This window comes from Pimephales promelas, chromosome 10, assembly GCF_988280905.1.
Source record: "Pimephales promelas chromosome 10, fPimPro1.hap1.1, whole genome shotgun sequence".
Classification (NCBI taxonomy): Eukaryota; Metazoa; Chordata; class Actinopteri; order Cypriniformes; family Leuciscidae; genus Pimephales; species Pimephales promelas.
In genome coordinates, this window is record NC_142778.1 from 7,914,420 (window position 1) to 7,936,192 (window position 21,773).

General features: G+C 39.8%; 1 protein-coding gene across 3 annotated transcripts; it reads right to left on the minus strand.

Annotated features, from left to right (window-relative positions):
• Positions 1 to 19,219, minus strand: zbtb38 (zinc finger and BTB domain containing 38). 3 transcript variants are annotated; one of them, XM_089135370.1, is made up of 5 exons: positions 19,173 to 19,188; positions 19,003 to 19,073; positions 17,936 to 18,253; positions 17,375 to 17,509; positions 1 to 6,910 (listed from the first exon to the last, which is right to left on the minus strand). In XM_089135370.1, exons 4-5 carry the CDS (start codon positions 17,492 to 17,494, stop codon positions 3,260 to 3,262), a joined length of 3,771 nt encoding a protein of 1,256 aa, XP_088991496.1. In that variant the 5' UTR covers positions 17,495 to 17,509; positions 17,936 to 18,253; positions 19,003 to 19,073; positions 19,173 to 19,188; the 3' UTR covers positions 1 to 3,259. The 3 variants fall into 3 exon arrangements, with proteins under 3 accessions (XP_088991496.1, XP_039519820.2, XP_039519821.2); XM_039663886.2 differs by having other exon boundaries at positions 19,003 to 19,219; XM_039663887.2 differs by lacking the exons at positions 17,375 to 17,509; positions 17,936 to 18,253; positions 19,003 to 19,073; positions 19,173 to 19,188 and adding an exon at positions 11,980 to 13,291.
• Between the last annotated feature and the right edge of the window lie 2,554 nt (positions 19,220 to 21,773).

Genomic DNA, 21,773 nt, shown 5'->3' on the forward strand with positions numbered 1-21,773 from the left:
CAAACCTGCTACCAGATCTCAGCATATCTCCAGAGAGTGGAGTTGACGGTGGCGGAGAGTTCAGAACATCTGGCACTGGTGTCACGTGGGCCTAGACGGGACACTGAATGCCGCATTGTGTGGAGAACCGACAGAGAAACGGGAATGAGCTTCTCAGATGGATCAGCATGGAGGGCCAAAGACAGAGTGAGAGAGACAATCTGAATGAATAAACAGAGTTCCCACTTACAAATCTCTGCAGTTTCTGGAGGAAGAGGAGCTCTGGGTTCTGTTTCACTCTCTCTCTCTCTCTGTCAACCTCTCCATGTTTTTTGGTTTATCTGTACAATGGATTCTAAAGATATGACATTAGGAAATGTGATGAAATATGTTCCAATTATACAAAACTGACATTTGATATTTTATTATTGGCAGGGAACTCAGCCAACATTACAATAGACCTTAGTCAAGGGTAAATGCCACTTTAATGTGCCACAATTGAAAACAAGGCTATAAGGCTGTTTAATGTGTTTAATACTATTGCATACCATTTTATTTAAAGGTGCACTATGCAAGATTTTTTAAGAAAAAAATATATAGGCTACTAGAAGTGGTCGACAGAGAGACACTGTCTTGTGCCTGCATTTTCTTCTCCTTTTTTGAATTCCTGTGGACATTTTTGAGCTGCAGCCCCAGCAAATGATGACATATGTCACAGCCAGATGAGGACGAAACATTGTAGTCTGTCTTGGGAAACTCCGCTAAGTTCTCCTGTCTTGATGCTAAAACAATTCGCTAATGTTGTTATTGGCTTAATTATATATATACTGTATGTAATATATGTAATTACGCTTTTTTTCCAATGACACGTAATTGTTGTTTATTAGCGAGCTAGACTAAAATATAGGTCACAAATTACAGCCAGTCACCTATAGGAGGATCTTTGTTGACATCTTTGTACGCATGTGCGAGTGGTTGTGTGGCAACAAAACAAACAGAATGGCCACTTCACTCATAAAAGATAAAAGGCTTTCAAAAGTCTGGAGGCCTATGATTATTTTGTTTCTCGAAAAGTTGGGCCGATATTTTCTGCCAAACAGAAAGCAGTGATAGTGCTAAAAGCAACGTGACATCATGACTTTTGCGTAAACATACACGCCACTTTCGAATCAAGTGGCATGTTATCTATATGCATTTTAAGCTATCCGCGTGTATGAGCGTATGTCTACGCCGTTAAATGTCCGAGTGATTCCGCGTGTATGTACGCTCCGTTAAATGTCTACATCTGGGGAGCGATATTTTTTTTTCCTACGATGGTAGGGGAAGACTCATAAATGCAATTAACCCCAGTGACGGGTAGTTTTAGGGACGGGGTTGGGGTAAGTCATATATTTATATATATACAGTAATGTAACATTAAGTCAACGGCATTCATAAACACGCTGAAAAGCGATTATGCACATTGATAGCACACCAAAAATGGAGACACGAATTGGCGTGTAATACATACGCCAATTCATGAGATCAGTCTGTAAAAGCAGAGGTTAGACCTGGCCCAGCAGAGTCACAGCATGATTCGCATCTCCCGTGATCGCAGAACGGCAAAATAATCACTGCTCACTGCGACTGCAAAGCCGGGAAAGTCTTCATTGATGAGTGTTCTTATTTATTTATTTATTAAAAATGAAATGAAAAACTTGTTATCAGGCCCCCAACGAGTCGTACAATCGACCACACAGCAAGGGTGAACAATACTCTTCTCTAAATCCTCCTCCAAACCTGCAAAACAATCAACTTACAGGTATCTAGGGATGTTTCCTGCCACACGATTCCCATGATGCAACGCGACAAACATAAACAATGACGTCAAAAAAGATCCGCCTATTGGTGTAATTTCTTATATAGACAAAAAATAAATGCTATTAATGCACGATAAACAAATAGCTCATCGCTCATCTGCCCATTCCCAGTTTCTTGAGTCAGTTGGGATGTGTGTGCAACTTATATGATGCCCGAGGAGAGGCAAACAGTTACTAAAAATCCTGCACGGTGCACATTTAACATTCAGCGAACAAAACCTGCATCTCTCAAAAATATTTCCAATTGCCAAAATAACTCTTAAGATAGTATTGTCATATTCTGCAGAAAATAAAATTAACAAAATGGTTTATTAAAAAAAAACAAAAAAAAAACTCAAAATACATCCTATTGCACGTCGATCCCACAGCCTCGTTTTCATTTGCTAAATGTAGGCCTGGTTTCACAAACAGGGCTTAGATTAAGCCAGGATTAGGCCTTAATTCAATTAGGACATTAAAGTATCTTTTATAAATGTGCCTGAGGAAAAAAAAAAAAAAAAAAAAAGATAAAACACTGTTGCTTTTAGTTAAAACAGCGCAAACATGCATTTAGTTTGAGACCAGGCTTAAGCCTGATTTGTGAAACCAGGAGATAATGTGATAAAACATTGATTACATTTCATAACTGTGGCTAACATTATTACATTTTACAACATTACAGTAATTTGAACAAGATAGAGTTATAGGCCACTTAATGACATGACTTGGGTTACATGTTATTTTTTTTATTTAATGATTTGTTGTGAGTATTGGACAAAATTAAACAGTTTTATAAATGAAAGGTAAAACTTTTGGTATATTCAGGAAAATAATTTTTTAGCATTTATCAGCGGAGTTATTAATGCATTGGTGTGCAAAAAATAGACTGAAATGGTGGTAACGTTGTTATGTTACAATAAAAGTACAATCACTCGCAGTTATCTTTACTGTAAGGTGCAGCTAGCCGTTCACTTTACTTGATGCATAGAGTACAACACAATGAGCAATGAAATAGGGAAGATCCACCTGACTTAGACAAATAAAAACGTATAAAAATAAACCCACTTTTTTTCTCATAAAAAAACTTGGAAAACTACCAATAGTTTTTCATGTGAACGACCAAAAATACTCTATATGTACATCACACGTTCTCTTGAAGACAAAGTCACTACGCTAACCTCCTCATACTTTCTTGTGCGTTTTTGCCCCATTATTCAAATGTTGTAAAGCCTGCCTTGTCACTTACGTCATTATTCTATGTGACATCAGCAGGAGATGCATTTCCTTCCTGTCGTGGGTGTGAAAACGAGGTTCCTCTTTACAGAAATGTCGTTCTGACATGAGCAACTGTAGGCTGTTGGGAAGTTCCTTTGGTTACAGTATTCTTGGCTGACAGATTGGACTGAGTCAGCACTTTACTTGCTTGTACCTGTGTTGGCAGGTCAATCATGTTGGCCCCATGTCACAGAGTCCTGTGTGTGTGCCTCAAATCCAAATCCTTTAGAACGTTCCAAAATGATTTTTTTCTTGGACTTCTTCCTCTTTATCTCTGAAGGACGGGGAGTGAAAGGCCTGCCATCTGCTGCATAAGGAAATGACAAAGATGTTTTCTTGTAGACACTGGTGATTGTAGGATAATTCCCCTCAGACTCTATGTCCATAGGTTCCCCCATCTTTGGCTTGATCTCGGAGCAGGTATACATGCTTTCCCAAGGCTCGGGTTTGATCCGCTCATTAGAAAAGGAACTGGTTATTTTACATGTCCTGTCTGGATCTTCTCCATCTTCTGACTTGAAGTGCTTGCTCTCGTGCACACTCAACAGCACTGCTGATTTACATACCTTTGAGCAATATCTGCAGTTGTGTCCTTTATCGGACTTTTCTAGGTGTTTTTTCTCGTGACTTTTCTTAGTGGCAAGGTAAAGGAACCGCTGTGGGCAGTAAGAACATCTGTAACGTTTTTCCATGCTCAGACTGTGGGACGCCACATCCGAGCTGAAACAGGAGCCATCCTCAGTGCAGCTCTTGCAGATAAAGTCACCACTATCATCTGCAGTGGGCCCAGCTGTGCTGCATTCAGGGGGACTTTGTTTACCACATATTCTGCAGCGTGGCTGATGGCAGCTGATGATGTGCATGCTGAGGGAGGTCTGGCTGTAGAAAGAGCTCTTGCAGCTGTGGCAGGAGAAAGCTTCCTTTTGGTTGCTAAAGCTTGGCTCCCTCCTGACCCCATAGTTGTCAGCTGAGATCCTCTCATCTGGACAGAAGGGTGTCTCTCTGAAGACTTCGTTGGCTTCAGGTGACAATGGTCTTGTGTAGCATCTCACATGTTTCATCCTTGTTCGTTTGCGTTTCAGTTTCTTACTCCTCTTTTTAGGTTTATATGAGTAATAGGGTCGCCATAGTTTGTCGGTTTCAGGATCGTTTGGGTCATCATATGATACATTTTTTGTGACTGATGTCGTGACTTCTGTTCTCAGTCGCAGACTTGGACTTCCAATACTCTCCTCTGCAGGGCTATTTTGACCTATGCCCTCTTGTCTCCAGCTTTTCCTTTTCCTCCTTTTGGGAAATAGCTTTGAGCCTTTTATTTTTCGTCGAACAATTGCCTCGTTGCCAATCTTCACAGTTATTTGGCAGAGGGGAAGGACTTGGTTGTCAACGGATGGGCCTGGACATGCAGGCTTAGCAATGTACGTTTCTGTCTTTCCAGTAGGTGGCTGATCCGGGGTTATGCTCTCGGGTCTTGCTTGTAGCAGCTGATTAGCCATGTCCTCGATGGTTTGTGCTGCTGCTGACAGTTCACTCAGCCTGCTCAACCCTTCGAAGGAGCAGACAGATGGTATGTCGAGGAATGGAAGTATGTCTGTGCTGTTTTCTACGTTTTTCTCTGTTGAAGAATCTCTGTCAATTCCATTTGAAATGAGAGAGGTCCCTGTGTTTTTCTCTTGTGAAGAATCTGTGAATCTGTGGCTGAAGAGCGGGGACCCTTTCCCATCAAATCCAGGCTGTTTCTTGAAATCAGTAGAACGGTGTTTTGAAGGATGATCTATCTCAGATGACATAGGAAATCCCATGTTTTGGTCACACGGTTTGTCAAAGCTGATGCGAGGAGTTTCTGATGCCATCATTTTTGGAGTGGCCATGAATGTCACTGGCATTGAAAATAATGACTGACCATTAACAACATCTGAATTAGTTGTAGGTACAGCACTGTCAAAAAGAGTAGGGGGGGAACAGCTGCCCAGTGGTTCACTGTAGGAATCATCATTGCCCTCGAACCCCCCAGAGTATGTCTGACTGTATGACTTATACCGTTTCTTTCTAAACTTCATTGGGAGAAGCCTGTAGAGCTTTATGGGGTAGACACTACCCTTGAATCCACCATTTGCGGACTTTTTATTGACAGCCAGCTGTGGGTCGATGCCATGAAAAGACTTCTGGTGATTCTTGAGGATGTAATAAGTCAAGAAGGTCTCCAAGCAAAAGATGCACTGGTACCGGCGTTCCCCAGTATGCCAAATCTCATGCTTTGTGCGGTACTCAGCCAGAGCAAAAACTTTGTTGCAGTAGTGACAAGGATAGGCTCTATGCCATGAGTGTACATTCTCATGTCTTTTTAAGCTGGAAATGGTCACATAAGCCCGTTTGCATACAGAGCATTTATATGTCCTTGAAGTGCTACTTGTTTTTAAGGTCCCATTAACTTGATCCTGAGACAGCTCAGGGGGACTAGTCAATGTGGGCTCTAAACTTAAAGGGATATGGAGATCTAGTGGAGGTGAAGAGTGTCGCGTTGTGTTTTCATTAGATGTACCATTAGAGACTGGGACTCTCAAAGAGTCTTTATTATTTGTCTCTAACTCAAATGGACCTTTTAGAGATTTCACACAAACCTGCTCATGATTGCGCAATCTTTTCAGATGCATAAACTTTTTATGGCAGTACTTGCAAAACAAATGACTGACAAATCTTTTGTGTGCTTGCATGTGGATGGCGAGAAGTGCAGAGTCATTAAAGGTTTCAGGGCATTGCTGGCAGCAGAAGACAGGGACACTGGGTGTATTCTGAGGACTGAGGCAGGGTGGCTCTGCATCCTGAGAGGGTGTAACGTCAAGTGGTGGCAAGAGATCAAGGCTGGAATGTATCACTGGTGCTGCATCTGAGGATAACTGGGAGGAAGATATAGCATTTTTCACAGCAGATGTGCCAGTAATAGTGGGCATTGTTGCACCTGGCTCAATTGAGAGAGACGGAATACCGTTACCATGTATACGACGCTTCTTTATAGGTCCAAGTCTATTGTTAACCACGGGCTTAGCTGGGGGAACGGCCGGCACGATTTTCCCGATATCGTTCTCCTGGCTAACCTCTTTAGATTCTTGCCCCTGGCTCACTGCATACGAGTGCTCCGTTAGAGCATGGGCAGGCTCACTCTCGGTGTGTGATATGCTTGTATCTTGGGAGCTCGAAGGAGAATGCCTTTCCTCAATAACTTTGTTACGATGATCCATTGTAGAGAATGGGTTGTTTACTGTCCCAACCTCAGTAATGGAGAAAGCATTGGTAATCCTCGGGCCCTTGGAGCAGTCTAACTCCTCAGGCTTGAGTGTCTCTTTTTTCAGTGTGCATGTGTCAGCCAACTTTGACTGATTGTTTGATCTTCCGCAGCTTGCAGAGGCTTGACCTTGCAAGATGCCAGAGCTCTGCCTTTCAAAGTCAAGCAATTTCTCCAGAAAGGGAATTCCTAAACGCTTTCCAGCTGCCACCAGAGACCTGTTGTCCTCCATACTACTTGACTCCACTCTGGCATTGTAGATAAAGTTTAGAATGCTAGCAAAGACCTCAGATTTTAAGTCTTTTAACTCCAGCACCTGGTTGGATGTGTAGACATCAGGCGTTTTGAAAGCATTACGAAAATATCCACTTGTGGCAGCCAGAATGTTGCGGTGAGCGCGAAATTTGACATCCTCCACAACGATTATTACATCACAGAATAGGCCTTGAGAACGCTGTTCACTAAGATGACTGAGGACAGTTTGGGGGTGGGAATTGTCCACCATACCAAGAGTGCTGGGGTTGACCACAGTCATCTGCAGAGAAGAGACAGAAAGTAAAAAAAATCATTTAAATCTGTGAAAATTATGGCAACTTTGAGATAACAGCATATGACCTTTGTTTTTCAATGTCAATGAACAGTTTTACTAGGGGTGGGGAAAGGAAAAATAACTGGACGAGGTTTTCAATGCACTTAAAGTCACTGTCCACAGATCATGCCACTCAACCCAAAAATGAAAATGTATTTTCTTGCTGTTCCGAACCTATGACTTTTTTTTTCTTTGGCAGAGCCCAAAAGAAGAAACTCCTTTGTGTTCCACAGAAAAAGGAAATACCTACAGGTTTGGAATAACATGTGGATGAGTAATTGGTGACAGAATCATTTTTTTTGGGTGAATCATCTCTTTAAATGTTAAACAAATATACGTTTTTTGTGTATTGGTTTAACGTGACATTTAACTATTACTAAAAAAAAGTAGAAAGGAGAAATTTGAAACCACATAATGAGAAGTGTAATCTTTTTGATTTGTAATCTAAACTTATCAAACCACTAGATGGCAGCATGACTCAACTCATAAACTCAGCACACTTGGTTCACTGTCACCTTATATTACCTTATAACCCAAACTGTAATGTATGCAGTTCTTATACCCAAATATTGATTTTGACCACATCAGTTATATAGTGCAAAGACATTTGATGTTGTTTTGATGCAGGGAAGTGAGGGGAAGGCTATTAGAGATTTATTATTGAGGATGTTTGCACACTGCCATAAAAGTCTTTATTCTACCATATTTTTGTGCTCAAGATTACAGAATACAGAAGCATACTTTATACAAGGTAAGTACACATAGATACATGCACAAAGAAAAGCATAAAACAAAAGTAATTGCACAGGAAAAACAAAGAAATGCACACAAAGAACTGCAGCAATTTTAATAAATAGGTTACTCTCTTTAAAAAAAAAAAAAGAAAATACGTTTTAAATACAAATTTTTAATAACTGGCCTATGCACTTCCATCTCCATTTGGTATTTATGTTCAGAACAGCTTAGTTCAGTGGATAATGAAGGATAAGGATGAATTATTGCTCTCTTTGCATTAATGCATGTGTTAAAAGCCACACTATGATCCCATTATCTACTGGAGGAAGTGAGCAAGAATCCGTGGCTGGGAAAGTGCTGCCCTCTAATCGGCACTTCCACAAAGTAAAATATATTACTCAAATTCAAGGTATAATGGCAGGACCGCATTATACAAATGGGAAACATAACCTGTAACCCAGAACTCTTTGTTTGTCATTGGCATGTCTGCTGTGCTTCTATTGACAATGGCTCTTTGGTAACATAATTGCCACATATGGTTTTCTCAATGGAAAATATCCCAGGGGCACTAGGAGACAAGCTTACCTGGCCTTTAAGTTTATGCTGACGCAGCTTAACCTTCAGCGCTCATCTACAGTATGTGACCAAATAATTATTAATAAGTCAAACAGATAAGGTTGCTTTAGCCGTGGGGAGGCTTAACTTGGCCCTTACTGTTGTAATGAGAAGACTTTTGCCACATGAGAAGGCCAGATCCTAAAGGCTTATATTGTGATTGTTTATTAGTGTTATTTCACCTTCAAGTTTCTCTATGTTCCTGAACAGATTTCTCTTTCCGATACTTTACTCATAAATAAAAATGTTGTCTTCATTGAACTAAACCTGTATGGTATTTTCTTCTGCTGAACACAAAAGATGATGAAAACGTTGGGAACCAAACGACATTGTAGACCATTGACTTCCAGGGTATGGAGAAAAAAAAAACACTTCTCACATTTCTCAAAAATACCTTCTTTTATGTTCTACAGATGAAATTAAGTCATACAGGGTTTGAACAACACAAGGATGAGTAAATGTTGAGTAAATTTTTATTTTGGAGTATCCCTTTAAAGCAAAGAATACAGAAAACAAAAATCCAAAAACAATACATAACATGACCGGTTTTGACTAGAAAGAAAAAATAATGAAACAAATATATATATGGGCTGGAATACAGATAAACAATTCTGGATATAGGCCTAAATGAATCATAATAAGCAATTGCAATTGCACCTCTGCCACACAAGATAGCTTCAAGCTATTAAGAAATAAATGTACCTAAAAAAATATACCTACAAAAACTTCTTCTATAATAACGTAATGTACTTTTTGGCTATGTCTGCAGACTTGAATAACATGCTAATTATGATACTCTGACGCAAGATCTTACCAAGTACACTTGAAGGCAACAGCAGACCAGGCAAACACAGGAGCAATTTACAGAACACATAAGAACTAACGAGGGAGCAAAACACAGCTGAACACAATTAGGTCATGGGAGGGATACATTTGACAGAGACAAAAGACTCACAAGAACAAGATGACTTCAAAATAGAAGTCATGGATGAGCAAAAACAAGACATTAAAAAACAACACAAAATCCCTAAGAATAATAACAGTTACATCTTGCATTGACAGTGTTTGTACATAATGATTTATAAGCAGTAGCAATAATTATTTACATGCCAGCTGTCAGAGAGTGGGAAGATGAAATCCTGTGCAACCAGATTTAACAGGGAAAAGGTGGCAAATACGGCATTAAAATGCAATCTAAAAATATTATTGGTTTAACTTAAAAAAAATTAAGTAACCTGGTTGCCTTAAAATTTTAAGTTGATTAAACTGGAAAAAGTGAGTTAATGCAATGAAGGAGATTGATTTAATCATCAGAAACTCAAAATAATAAGTTATCTGAACTAAATAAATTATTTGTTATATTTAAAAGTTGATTTGACAAAAGATAAAAATGTTGTGATAACAAATCTTGAAAATATATATTTTTTTACAGTGTAGAGATCAGCCGGCCCTGGCAGATATAGATATATGTGACACAACAAAAAAACTTCAAGTAAATACAATAAAATAGCTAAACAGTTTATATAAATATGAGAATGAGATATGAGATGAAGCAATCAGAACCTAATATATTTAATCATTAATTTTCATAGACTTTAATGGGGTTTTTATATATAAAGTAATGTGTATGTGTCTGAAAAGTTCTAAAGATTTTTTCGTTTTCTTTTTTTTTCTTCTTTAGTTTCTATTTTCTGTCAACGACCCAGTGCATGAAGCTCCTTTGAGTCATTATTTGGCTAAACTACATCGCGGCACAATGAGGAAATAAACAAAGGTCAGATTCGCATCTCCCTGCTGGTAGAGGAGCACAAAAGCTTTTGAATATCCAGCCTAGCAAACTGACCTATTTCTACTTCTCAATATCTATTTCCAGTTCGACTGCACCCCACGACGAAGAGTGACCTGCCACTGCAAAGTGGAAATATGTCAGATGCAGCAACACTCATGGCCAATGTACAGTACTAGCAAAGCACAACATATTGTTCGGAGGCACAAAGCTCAAAGTGAATACAGTTTTTCATATAGATTGTTTACGTCTTTTGTCTCTCATTTGCACTATGTTGTCCTCTCTTGCTCTTTTTGTGTATGAGGCCCTAGTTTTGTCTGTGTGACGCTGATGGACTGTCCAAATCACATTGTTCTTTAAATATATGACTGCAATGTAGTTTTTAGGCCTTTACTTTTGTGAGAGCCTAAAACGAAACACTTGGGCGTTTTATTTGCCAAATTGCAGAATTGCTTCTTAGACACTTGCACAGATGACAGTCATAGCTAACTTTCCATTTTCTGTATGTCCCACATCACATAAAAAAAGATTACGCTTTGCCATTGTTTGTAGATTAGTTTCCATTGGAGCACTTGTAGTAAACTGACCATGTTCTAATACGAACATGGACTAAATGCTCTGCAAAGTAAATGCATTATTTTTTTTGTAACGTATGATTCTGGCAAGAAGGTAAAGTTTTCCGTGCCTCTGTTGAGAGGTTTTTTCTTTTTAACAGAGCAGCCATTTTGAAACCACGACAAAAAACCCCATCTTGGCATAAACTAAAATGGCTGCCTGTAAATGTTCCATTAGACTGTAGAGGTCGATCTTGTTTGGACTAACAATTTCGGATTTTAGAATCTAAATTCTGAGACATTAATATTACATATTAAAATGATTGACACGCAAACCTTTATATGGTCAGTGCTCAGTTTCTGAACAAACTAGTTTAGAAGATCATTTCCTCGGGCTGTTCTGTGGTCGCCCTGAAACATTATGTGTTACTCTCATAAAGAGAAAGGAAACAACAGAACCACAAAGAAGACGTATCTGCCTCTGATCATCAAAAACATGACACAGCAGTATTACACTGCAATAAACAACACAGTCTGGATGTAACATCATGCCAGATTTTATTGCTATACTGCTGCTGAGGATCTATTTTAATCTGAACGGTTTGTGATTGCGCTGAGCGGGAGAGACAGACCGTTCTTAATCGCTGGGAAAACATCCGCCTGCTCCCTGTCTGACAGGCCTCCGTTGTCACGGCAACATGCTGTGGCGCAGCACTTATTGGGATTTGTATGAATGGCGGCTCGTGCTTTCTGTCCAGAGAAAAACGGTTCATTCTTACAGGCAGCGCCATGTTGGGAACCCCCGGTATCATTTAGCTGCGGACAATGGCCTGGGATCACCATTATCAGCATTGATGTGCGTGTGTGTGAGTTTAGTGGACTAGTATGCAGTCAAAATCACATCCCTAGACTCGGAGAGCTAGATGCCCATGCGAATTTGAGTTGAAAGGCCCTTTTACATTAAAAAACAAAACATAGGCTCGCTATTTGTTGCTTTGGCCGTTAAAGGCTTCTTCAACATTCAGGCATTTTATATAAGTGTAAAATACATTTGTTGTCCGTGGATGTATCATCTGCCACACCCTAAACGTGACTTACCATACCGGATAAGCGAAATGGCGGAAAAATAAAAATCCCCCACCTTCCCTTAAACCGTTCTGTACAAAATAAGAGAAACATTTGCCTACGAGTATGAAATGTCCAGTCAAATAAAGAGCGAAAACATTAGCTTTCATTATTACAGATAAAACCACACAAGTCTTCACTGTAAAAAAGCGCTCGACTACGTCTGTTTGAAACTGGAGGGAAAAGCATGCTGAACGTACCTTTATTTCAGTTAATCAGAGAATGCGCTTCAGTGGATGGAGAGCGGAAAACATCGCTCATGCCTTCCTCTACAGTTCCTGTGATCCACTGATGGCTGGAACGAGATGTTTCGTTTGCAGGCGAAAGTGTTACAGCTTTTTTTTTTATTCAACTCGTCACTTGCTGCTCTCTGCTGCGATCGCAGTCTCTCCTATAAGTCTATCCTGCTCTCTCTCTCTCTCTTTCTCTCTCACACTCTCTCTCTTTTTCGTTCACCCTAGTCCCAGTCCCCTCTCTGCGTGAGACGCCCAGTCCAGAGGTGGCAGGGGGCATCAGTCTGCTCCACTGCACCCTGCTATAGGTCTCGTTCTTTCCGTACGCTTGCTAGCTGGCCACCAGGGTCTATTCGCCCACTGTGGAGTTTATAAATAGTCGGGCAGGGCAGCTCCACTGCTGTCTGTGCATTATTAGCAGCGGATAAGAGATGCGGCGTGCTAGCAAGGACTGCAACTTCATTAACCACTGCAAAAGGGCATCCGGAACGAGAGAGCGCGGAAAAAACGGAGTGAGAAACGAACGTGTGAGAAGCGCTCGCATGTGAGGTGGATGCAACAATGCAACCACCGGTGTCAAAACAAAAATGGCACCTGGCGCGAGGCAGAGACTGACATTTTCCATCATGTAGAATAAATAACGGCGGTCTGGTTGCTGCTATTTTAGATGAGTCCCGCTGCCCCCACCCCTCCAAAAAAAGATCATGAGCAGCGATGAATTTAGATGCACTGCAGGCACACACATGTTTGTGTTCTCTGCCTGTCCCTCGCCCACCTTATGAAACATGCCGCTGTCAGGTCCGGAATGTGTTTCTGCACATCTGAACGTGGCTGTTTGCTGTTGTGGCTAAGCTGTATCGCTATCACTGCTGCAACATTTTATTGTGCATCTTTGTGAAGGTGGTGGGTGGATGTGAGAGAAAGAGAACGAGCAAGAGAGAGAGAGAGAGAGACGGCACAGTCTGCTTCGCAAACGCTCATTGCTGAAATCAAACGGAAGGAGGGCGAGCAGCAGAGGAGTAAGAGTGGATGAGAGAGCGCATGAGTAAGCAGAAATGGTGATTTGAGGCAAGGAAAAGCAAAAAGGAACATGGCGGACGACTAGAGAGGGGTTTCAGCGAAAGGTTGAAAACCCGCCGTGGACAGAGGGTTAGTGAGCGCTGAAGAACGAGAGCTCGGGAGGAAGTGGAAAGGTGGTGGGGACTGTGGGATCACCTTCAACATGGCTGCTGATTGATGGAAAGGGATGCGGCTGTTCTGCAGAGAACACGAGAGAGAGGAGACGGGAGGGAGAGAATGGGGGAAAAAAATGGACAGGGAAAAATAGGAGGAGCAACTTCAAATTCCATCTGCAGGTTATAAAATTTTATGGCCCAAAGTGGGTATGTCTTTACTCAGGGTGAGGACTGCAAATAAATACAGCACACGAATCCTTTGAATACTTATGGTTATTCATTTTTTATGCTTTTTTTTTTCTTACCATATTCATTTTGATCCCACTTTATATTAAGTGGCTTTGAGTACTATGTAATTACATTGCTATTAATAATTTGATACAATGGATTTATTGTGTATATACATGATTGTACATTGTACTTACATTTTAAAATTCCAGCATTTAATTACAGCTATAATTAATTTATGTAATTACATTTGTAATCCCCTCACACCTTAACCTACCCTTAAACCGACCCATACCACAACACCTGTCCCTAACCTTACCCGTATCGCACCTCAATAGCAGCAAAAGTGTTTTACAACACAACAGGAACACAATAATACATTGTACTTATTGTTCAATTTAAGTACATAGTACTTAAAGCCACTTAATATAATCTCTAAAGCTTCTCCTTATTTTCCAACATATTTTAATCACACTAATATGTATAAATACTGAATGCACTTTGTATATTCTATACAGTCATCAAGAATTTTAAAAATTCCCAAACCCGATTAAACAGGAGGTTAACCGGACTATTTAATGTCCATAATTCAATTATAATGGACATTGTACAGAAATTCAATTCCTTGTAATCTGAGCTCTGAGACCACTGGTGAAAAAGCTTCAATTTTGTGTAAAATGTAAGTTGAATTGAAAAGGATTTTTCCTATGTCTTAGTATTTATTTGTCCCAATTTCAGCTGAACCAAAGCTTGATAAAATGTTCTTTCATAAGTGATCTAAAAATATTGTAGAATTCTATCTCTTAAATCTGTTAAATTTCTAAAGATTTTAATGAGAACAAAAATCCCTGATTTTTTCCAGAAGTGGGTGGCATTTATTCCACTATATTTATGCTATATTTATTTAGTTTTCAGTCAAATAAGCTCTTGCTAACATCTGAGTTAAATGTACCAAACCTTTTTTTTTTTTAAAGTCGGTGAAGTGTCTCTTTAAAGCTTGCGGGCTTCAGCTCGCAGTGCATCATGTGAACCTAATGCCCAGATACCAGCGGTTATTTCTGGAAACAAGGCTGAGTGCTGATTACCTGGGTGCCAGGAAGACAAGCTCCTGTAACAAAGGCTGCATTCACTAGTGGCCTGGCCTGTGTTCAGCTCTTAGGTTGTTTTATAAGTGAACCACTGATGGTGAAATAAGAATCAGAAGCTAGTCTGATCATTGATCTCCCCATGCAGCCCACAACCTCTCACTGCCTGCTTATACATAATTAGGAACATCCAATAATCTTTTGAATAATTGCTGTAATATGTCTAATAGTGTTCCCACAGTCCTGGAAAATACTTATAATTAAAAGAAAATTGTGATTTGGACAAGTCATGGATATTCATCTACTTCGGCTACACGATAATTGAAGTGCAGTTGTAATTGAAATGATTCAACCCCCATTGCAAATCAGGTTTATTGGCAAAATGTACAGGCTTTCAGCTGTTGCCAATGGACAAATCAAAATAATTGAAATATCTCAATTCAACATATTGGTTTCCCAAAATTCAACTGAACATGCAGCTTTCAATGACGTCTGCACCTTTGGTACTTAGTAGAACACCCTTTTGCAGTTATGACCTTCTGCAACCGAGATGTATTTAATCAACCAAACCAATCTTAGACCATTTCTTATGAGCAATGACCTCCAGTTCAGCAATATTCTTGGGTTTGTGTGCTGCAACCACCTTCTTCATCCCCAACCAGGGATTTACAATGTGGTGACTGATGGCCACTGCACAATCTTCCACACGTTGGTGGAATTTGAGGTATGCTTGGGATCATTGTCCTGTTGGAAGGTCCAATGACACCCAAGCTTCAGCTTCCTCACTGACGGCATGAGGTTTTCTCCAAGGATTTCTTGATACTTCAATGCATCCATCTTGCCATCCATTCTTTTCCTCAAGACATACAAATCCATTTTTTTTTGTTTCATCGCCCCACAGAACAGAATCCCAAAGCTTCTGTGGCTTATTTATATGATTTTGAGCATATTGGAGCCGACTTTTCTCGTGCTTTTGTACTTCTTGGAGTTCTGGCATGCGTTTAGTACATGCTTTTCTGTGCAAGCTGAAAGCTCATTGCATGCTGCCACCAAGTCTTGCTGCAGGTCTTTTGCAGGCGCTTGAGGGTTTTTCTGATCCTGCCTTCTCAGAAATTTGGTTGCGGCCATTGATAGCTTCCGTTTTCTTTTTCTTTTTTTACCTCGTCCAGGTAGTGTTTCCACTGTTCCGTTAACCTTGAACATGCAAACTATGCTTCCAACGATGTCTCTAGGAACATTTAGTGCCTTTGCTATTTTTTTGTCTCCTGTTCCTTGTTTGTGAAGGGTGATAACTCATCTTGACTTTTTGGACCATTCTTTTGACTTGGTTTTGACTTATTTTTAACATGCAGTCAAACGTGACACTCAACAAAGTTAGCCAGTCCATATATTTTAGGTGTTCTAGCTCAAGCACACATGGTGCAACTAATGAAGCCCTTTGATTAGTTGCATAAGGTGTGCTTGAGACAACAACACTAGAAACAACCCCTGTTTTGCAAATTTGTGCTGTTGTGAGGGTTTCTATTCAGGGGGTTGAATAATTTTGAGACCGCAGAAGTCATTAAAAGTCATTAAAACCACAACTTTTCTTTGAGTTGTTCGTTGCAAATTTTGCCAATCAACCTGATTTGCAAAGGGGGTTGAATAATTTAGATTAAATCTTATCTATACTGAATCTACATTTTGCATGCTACTGTAATCTGAATCTACATTTTGCACACTACAGCAATCTGAATCTACATTTTGCATGCTATATTGCAGTGGGCGTAACTGCTTTGGAACTAATTACTGGATCCAAATGGGACAAATATTACAAAAATATATTTTTTTTACTTAAAAAGTTACTATATCTATATACAAGTAATATAAATAATTATATTTTATTATATCTTTATCTAGAAAGCGAATAGAAATTCATTGGTTAAAAGAGTGGGTCCCCTGGAATATAAAAACCCTTCATGTTAATATATATATATATATATATATATATATATATAGAATCTTATAAAAACCAATATAAAAAAATAATCTTACTGTAATAAAAAACTAATCATATTTTGGCAGAAAATTTCCAGTACCTTTTCCATTAAATTTACGGACCCAAAAAACAAAATAATGCAAAGCGTTATTAAAAATATATGTAAAACACCTGTGAGAAATCAATTCAGAAAATTCCTTCCCATTACCAGTATATTGGGATGCATTTTCACAAACTTCTTAAATACAACGTATTCAGTTCTTCTGCAATGCGATACTGCTTCTAAATAACCCAGAGGTGTAAGGAGTTTAGTCATCACTGAGTCATAACAAGAAAGCAGTGAACCGTTAGCAGACAAGTGCGGCACAGCTGAAGTACTTTTGTTCTTTGTCACTATATAATGCTTCTAGCAGGCTGTGGCCCTGAAAGTATCAAAGATGCTAATACATCTGAGGCCTGTCAAAGTGAGGCCTACTCTATCCTATGTAAAACCACGGTCCAAAGTGAGCTCATTGCATCAATCTTGCACCCAAGGCCAAAATGTTGTGAAGTATAACATAAAAAAGTGAAAGAAAACAAGCAGAACACTAACACAATTCGCTCTGACGATCAAGATGAGGCCTAGGTCAATATGTGGGCTATTGTGTTTCGTAATGAATTATGGAAACTTTGCCGCTCATGAAACAAAACTGTAGCAGGGAGCTATTCAGCTCAAATGTGAATACATCAAAGACAGACAAATGAAAATCAAACATACGTATAACCACAATAATTTTGTCATCTTACTGGAACAAAAGCAAGAGGGCAGGTTACAGTTCTACACTTCCTGCTATCAAGTGACTCATTAAATTCTAACTCTTTTAATAACGCAGTAAGAGTAAAATCCCTTTACCAACCTGACGTTTGTTCATTCCACTCCTCACAATCGAGATCGTCTTTCCTCTGGTCCCTGTTGGTATGGTTAAATGTGTGTCTGTGTGAGGAACTACAGTGTTGTGCCCCCTGGTGGTCATCATACAGAATCCCCAGTCCTGCAATTTTTAGCATGCATGTTTTTTATTATTATTTTACAATATTTCATCTTGTCACTATTAAAAAAATTCCAGTAATATAAATAATCATGTTATAGTGCAGGAAACATTTAGTTCCATGCCATTTACAACATTATTATGTCACTGTTACAGTAAGGCCCGCCTTTATTGGAACGCAGTCAAGAGAAACGCACTTAAACGACTGTCTGGATGAATTCCCACAGTAGCTATATGCTCAAAACAAGCTTGCACACATAAACGCACACTAATCTCGCTCGTGGACACTCAATCGTCTGGCCCAAAGTGGAAAGCACAGCGTACATTTTAATGCCTCTTTTTAGTCAGCATTAATGGACAATCTCTCTGTGTGTTAGTAGAGTGAGTAAGACAGCGAAAGAGTTCTGAGTGAGCGGGGCTGATATATACCTGATCTATTCCTCCTCCTCTTCCATATTTGAGCAGCTGTAGATGTAAACGGTCTGGCCCAGGGTGAGATCAGTTTGTTCTGCCATTGTTGTGAGGAGAGCGACGGATAGAGACTCAGCAACACAGTTTCTCCTCAGGGCCAGATCAGCTGCTTTCTCTCTCAGCAGTGCTTCCTTTGTGCCGTTGTGTGTGTGTGTGTGTGTGTGTGTGTTTGAGTGTCAAGGCCGGCCAAAGCAGCGCCTCTCTGTTATTCTCTCAGCCCAGCAATCGTTCCACAGGCCTCTGTCAATGCTGCGTCATCAAGCTGCTGTCCTGGCCCTTAGAGAGAGAGAGAGAGAGATGAGAGGGAGGGGTTGGAAAAGGGAGGGAGAAGCAACGGAAAGAAAAAGAGGGAAAGCTAGACTTCCTCTCAAACGGTTTTGAAATGGTTACAAGCTCTCGATAGTGGATCCTATTTATCATTCTGTCAAGACGAGCACAAAAGATTAATTTTATTCTGTTACTATATAATTTAGTATTCTGTTATGAGTGGCAAGTATTGTAAAAAATATTTAAACAAATCTTTAACTTTACAGTGATGATGGTTCAGCCCAAAATTAAAATCTGTCACCATTTACATACCCAAATCAAAAGGACTTTGGTTAATCTTTGAACCACAAATCAAGATATTTTTAATGAAACCTCCATTAAAAGTCCAAAAACATCCAAAAAGGTTATAAAGGCATCTTAAATAAGGCATGAAATGGAAGTTGCAATAGTCTTTTCTTATTGTGATGTATTTATACTTTTTTTTTTTTACTTGTAATGAAACTTCTCTTTTCTGGTGACCGAACTTGTCTAATCATTTAGTCCTAATAAACCCTCTCCTTTTCTTAAATTTGACCTTAGGTATGCTTTCAGATCTGCCACCATCAAATCTACAGCCGATGCATAGAACAAAGTCCCAGTCCTACATTTTTGATAATCTGTTTCACTCGGATATGTCACAATACTAAAAGTTGCCATTACATTTCAACTTTAATATTAGGTTTTGCACTTCAGAATATGTAAAAACGTAGTTTTCTTACCTGTCATAAAATTTCTCCTGTTTCTCTCTGACGGTTCTTTATAGATGGTTGACTCTCTATTTGTCAGTTAGCTAGGAGAGATCAGAACTAGTTGTAAAACCCATTGCATTAAAACTAGGCCATTCTTCTCAAATCAGCAACAACCAGCATGTTATGTTGTGACAACTTACCCTATGTAGTGTGACGATACAACCCATTGTAGGGTCATGTAAGGGATAATGTACATCCAGCCAGTTGTTCTCTCAAAAAAAAAAAAAAAACCCGACGAGGACCCCGACGCGAAGCAGAGGTAAGTAAACCCCATTATTAGGAAGGGGATTTACAGTCAAAGACCCAGAACCAGAACTGATTCATTAAGACAAGAGTAGGAATTATAATAAATTAAAGAAAAGTTTTACTGAAGATACCTTACAGTTACAGTTAGTCCAAAATGCAGCTGCTAGAGTTCTTACTAGGTCAAGAAAATATGATCATATAACACCGATTCTATCATCACTTCATTGGTTACCTATAAAGTTCCGTATTAATTACAAGGTATTGCTTTTGACTTATAAAGCTCTAAATGGTTTAGCTCCAGTCTATTTAACAGATCTTCTATCACCCTACAATCCATCACGCTCTTTAAGATCACTAAATTCGAGGCTTCTGGTCATTCCTAGGATATCCAGATCCACCAAAGGAGGGAGAGCATTTTCACATTTAGCTCCGAAGCTCTGGAATAGCCTTCCTGATATTGTTCGTTGCTCAGACTCGCTCTCCCAGTTTAAAACTAGACTAAAGACGCATTTTATTTAGCCTGGCATTCATATAATTTTTTTTATCTTACAGTTACTGTAAATTTGGCCTCTAGTTCATAAACGCCAGAGGAGAACTGGCCCCCGACTGAGCCTGGGTTCTCCCAAGGTTTTTTTTCTCCATTGGGTCATCTGATGAAGTTTTAGGACACCATCGGGTCACTCGATGGAGTTTTTTGGTTCCTTGCCACTGTTGCCTTTGGCTTGCTCAGTTGGGGATATTCAAATTAAATGACCCATCATACCATTGATCAGCTCTACCCATCTTGATTGTCTTTTTTCATGAATAAACAAACACTGTGATGATTGATACTGTGAAGCAGCTCTGTATTGTGAAAAGCGCTATATAAATATATTTGACTGACTTGGTTCGCTATTGAAACCCTTTCAGATAAAACAAGGGGTAAACCGGGGGATCCGCTCTCTTCACAGATTTTTGCCTTGTGCATTGAGCCATTGTCAGAAGGCATAAGGACGAGTATAAAGGGCAAGATGAAGAACCTAAACTGGTGAAATGAAGAGGTCCAATAGTAGACTAATTTTAATGGATGTGAAACGCAGCAGGCAGTCGGTCAGAACTGTATAAGATGACGCTTAGTTGAACAGACACACCAGGCAGGGTTCAAACTTCACTTTACTGATGAGCTTGATTTACATATGGGGTATGTGTGGTTCTATAACAAATTAAACAAAGAAATAAACATTAGCATACATAAAAATCATACATAACAAACATTATTAACATCATACAGTCTAACAAACCCATTAAGGAAGTCCTATCAGACAGAATAATTCTAAACATCGCCACAAGAAGGCGCTAATAGCACATAAATGCGTTTAACTAGACATTCCATATGCTCAGTATACGACGCTTATCACCTCATGATAATCATCTCCAAAGTAACCGTACAACCAATAATAACATAATGTCTCTTACATAACATAAAGTAACATGCAGAAACTCAGAAAAAGTACTAAACAGAAAGTAATACAGGCAGATTTATGCTAATCGCTCCCACTGATGAACATCGTCTAGCAGTTTCTGCATTCTAACGGAACAAACATAAACTTACTTGGTATGTACGCACACAGTGGCTCATGTATATGTAAACCAGCTGAATAATCGTCGAACACTACAGATTAACTAAACTAAACTGTCAAGTATCTTCACTAACATTTACGATGCATCTTCTTTCTCCCTCGATCTGAATTCACCTCAGCACGAATGTCACTATAGCAACCTTGTACGTGATTGTGATTGGTTGAAATCGTCCAGGCCATTTAAAGGCATCCGGGCCTTTTGTACAACTGGCCTCCATCTCAGGAACCTCCATTACTTCACCTGCCCTCACGAGATCCTCCATCACTCCACCTGCCCTCACGAGACCCTCCATCACTCCACCTGCCCTCACGAGATCCTCCATCACTCCACCGACCCTCACGAGATCCTCCATCACTCCACCTGCCCTCACGAGATCCTCCATCACTCCACCTGCCCTCACGAGACCCTCCATCACTCCACCTGCTCTCACAGACCCTCCATCACTCCACCTGCCCTCACGAGATCCTCCATCACTCCACCTGCCCTCACGAGACCCTCCATCACTCCACCTGCCCTCACGAGACCCCCCATCACTCCACCTGCCCTTACAAGAACCTCTATCACTCCACCTGCCCTTACGAGAACCTTGATCACTCCACTCCACTCCACTTATGAGACCAGGTTTAAAAAAAAAAAATCACTGCAAAAGATGCTTTTTTTTTTTTTTTTTTCAAAAGAGACTGCACCAAAGCATGCTTAAAATAAGATGGGAACACACCTTCTACGAGACACTCATTCACTATAGACATGATCGTAGACCCCAACTCATCCTAGACCTGAATTAACAAACGTGGTGGGATAACGTCAAGTGAACAATGCGATGGCTTAAGATGTTGAATAACTTCTAGCAGATTAGATATTTTCAAACAGTCTCC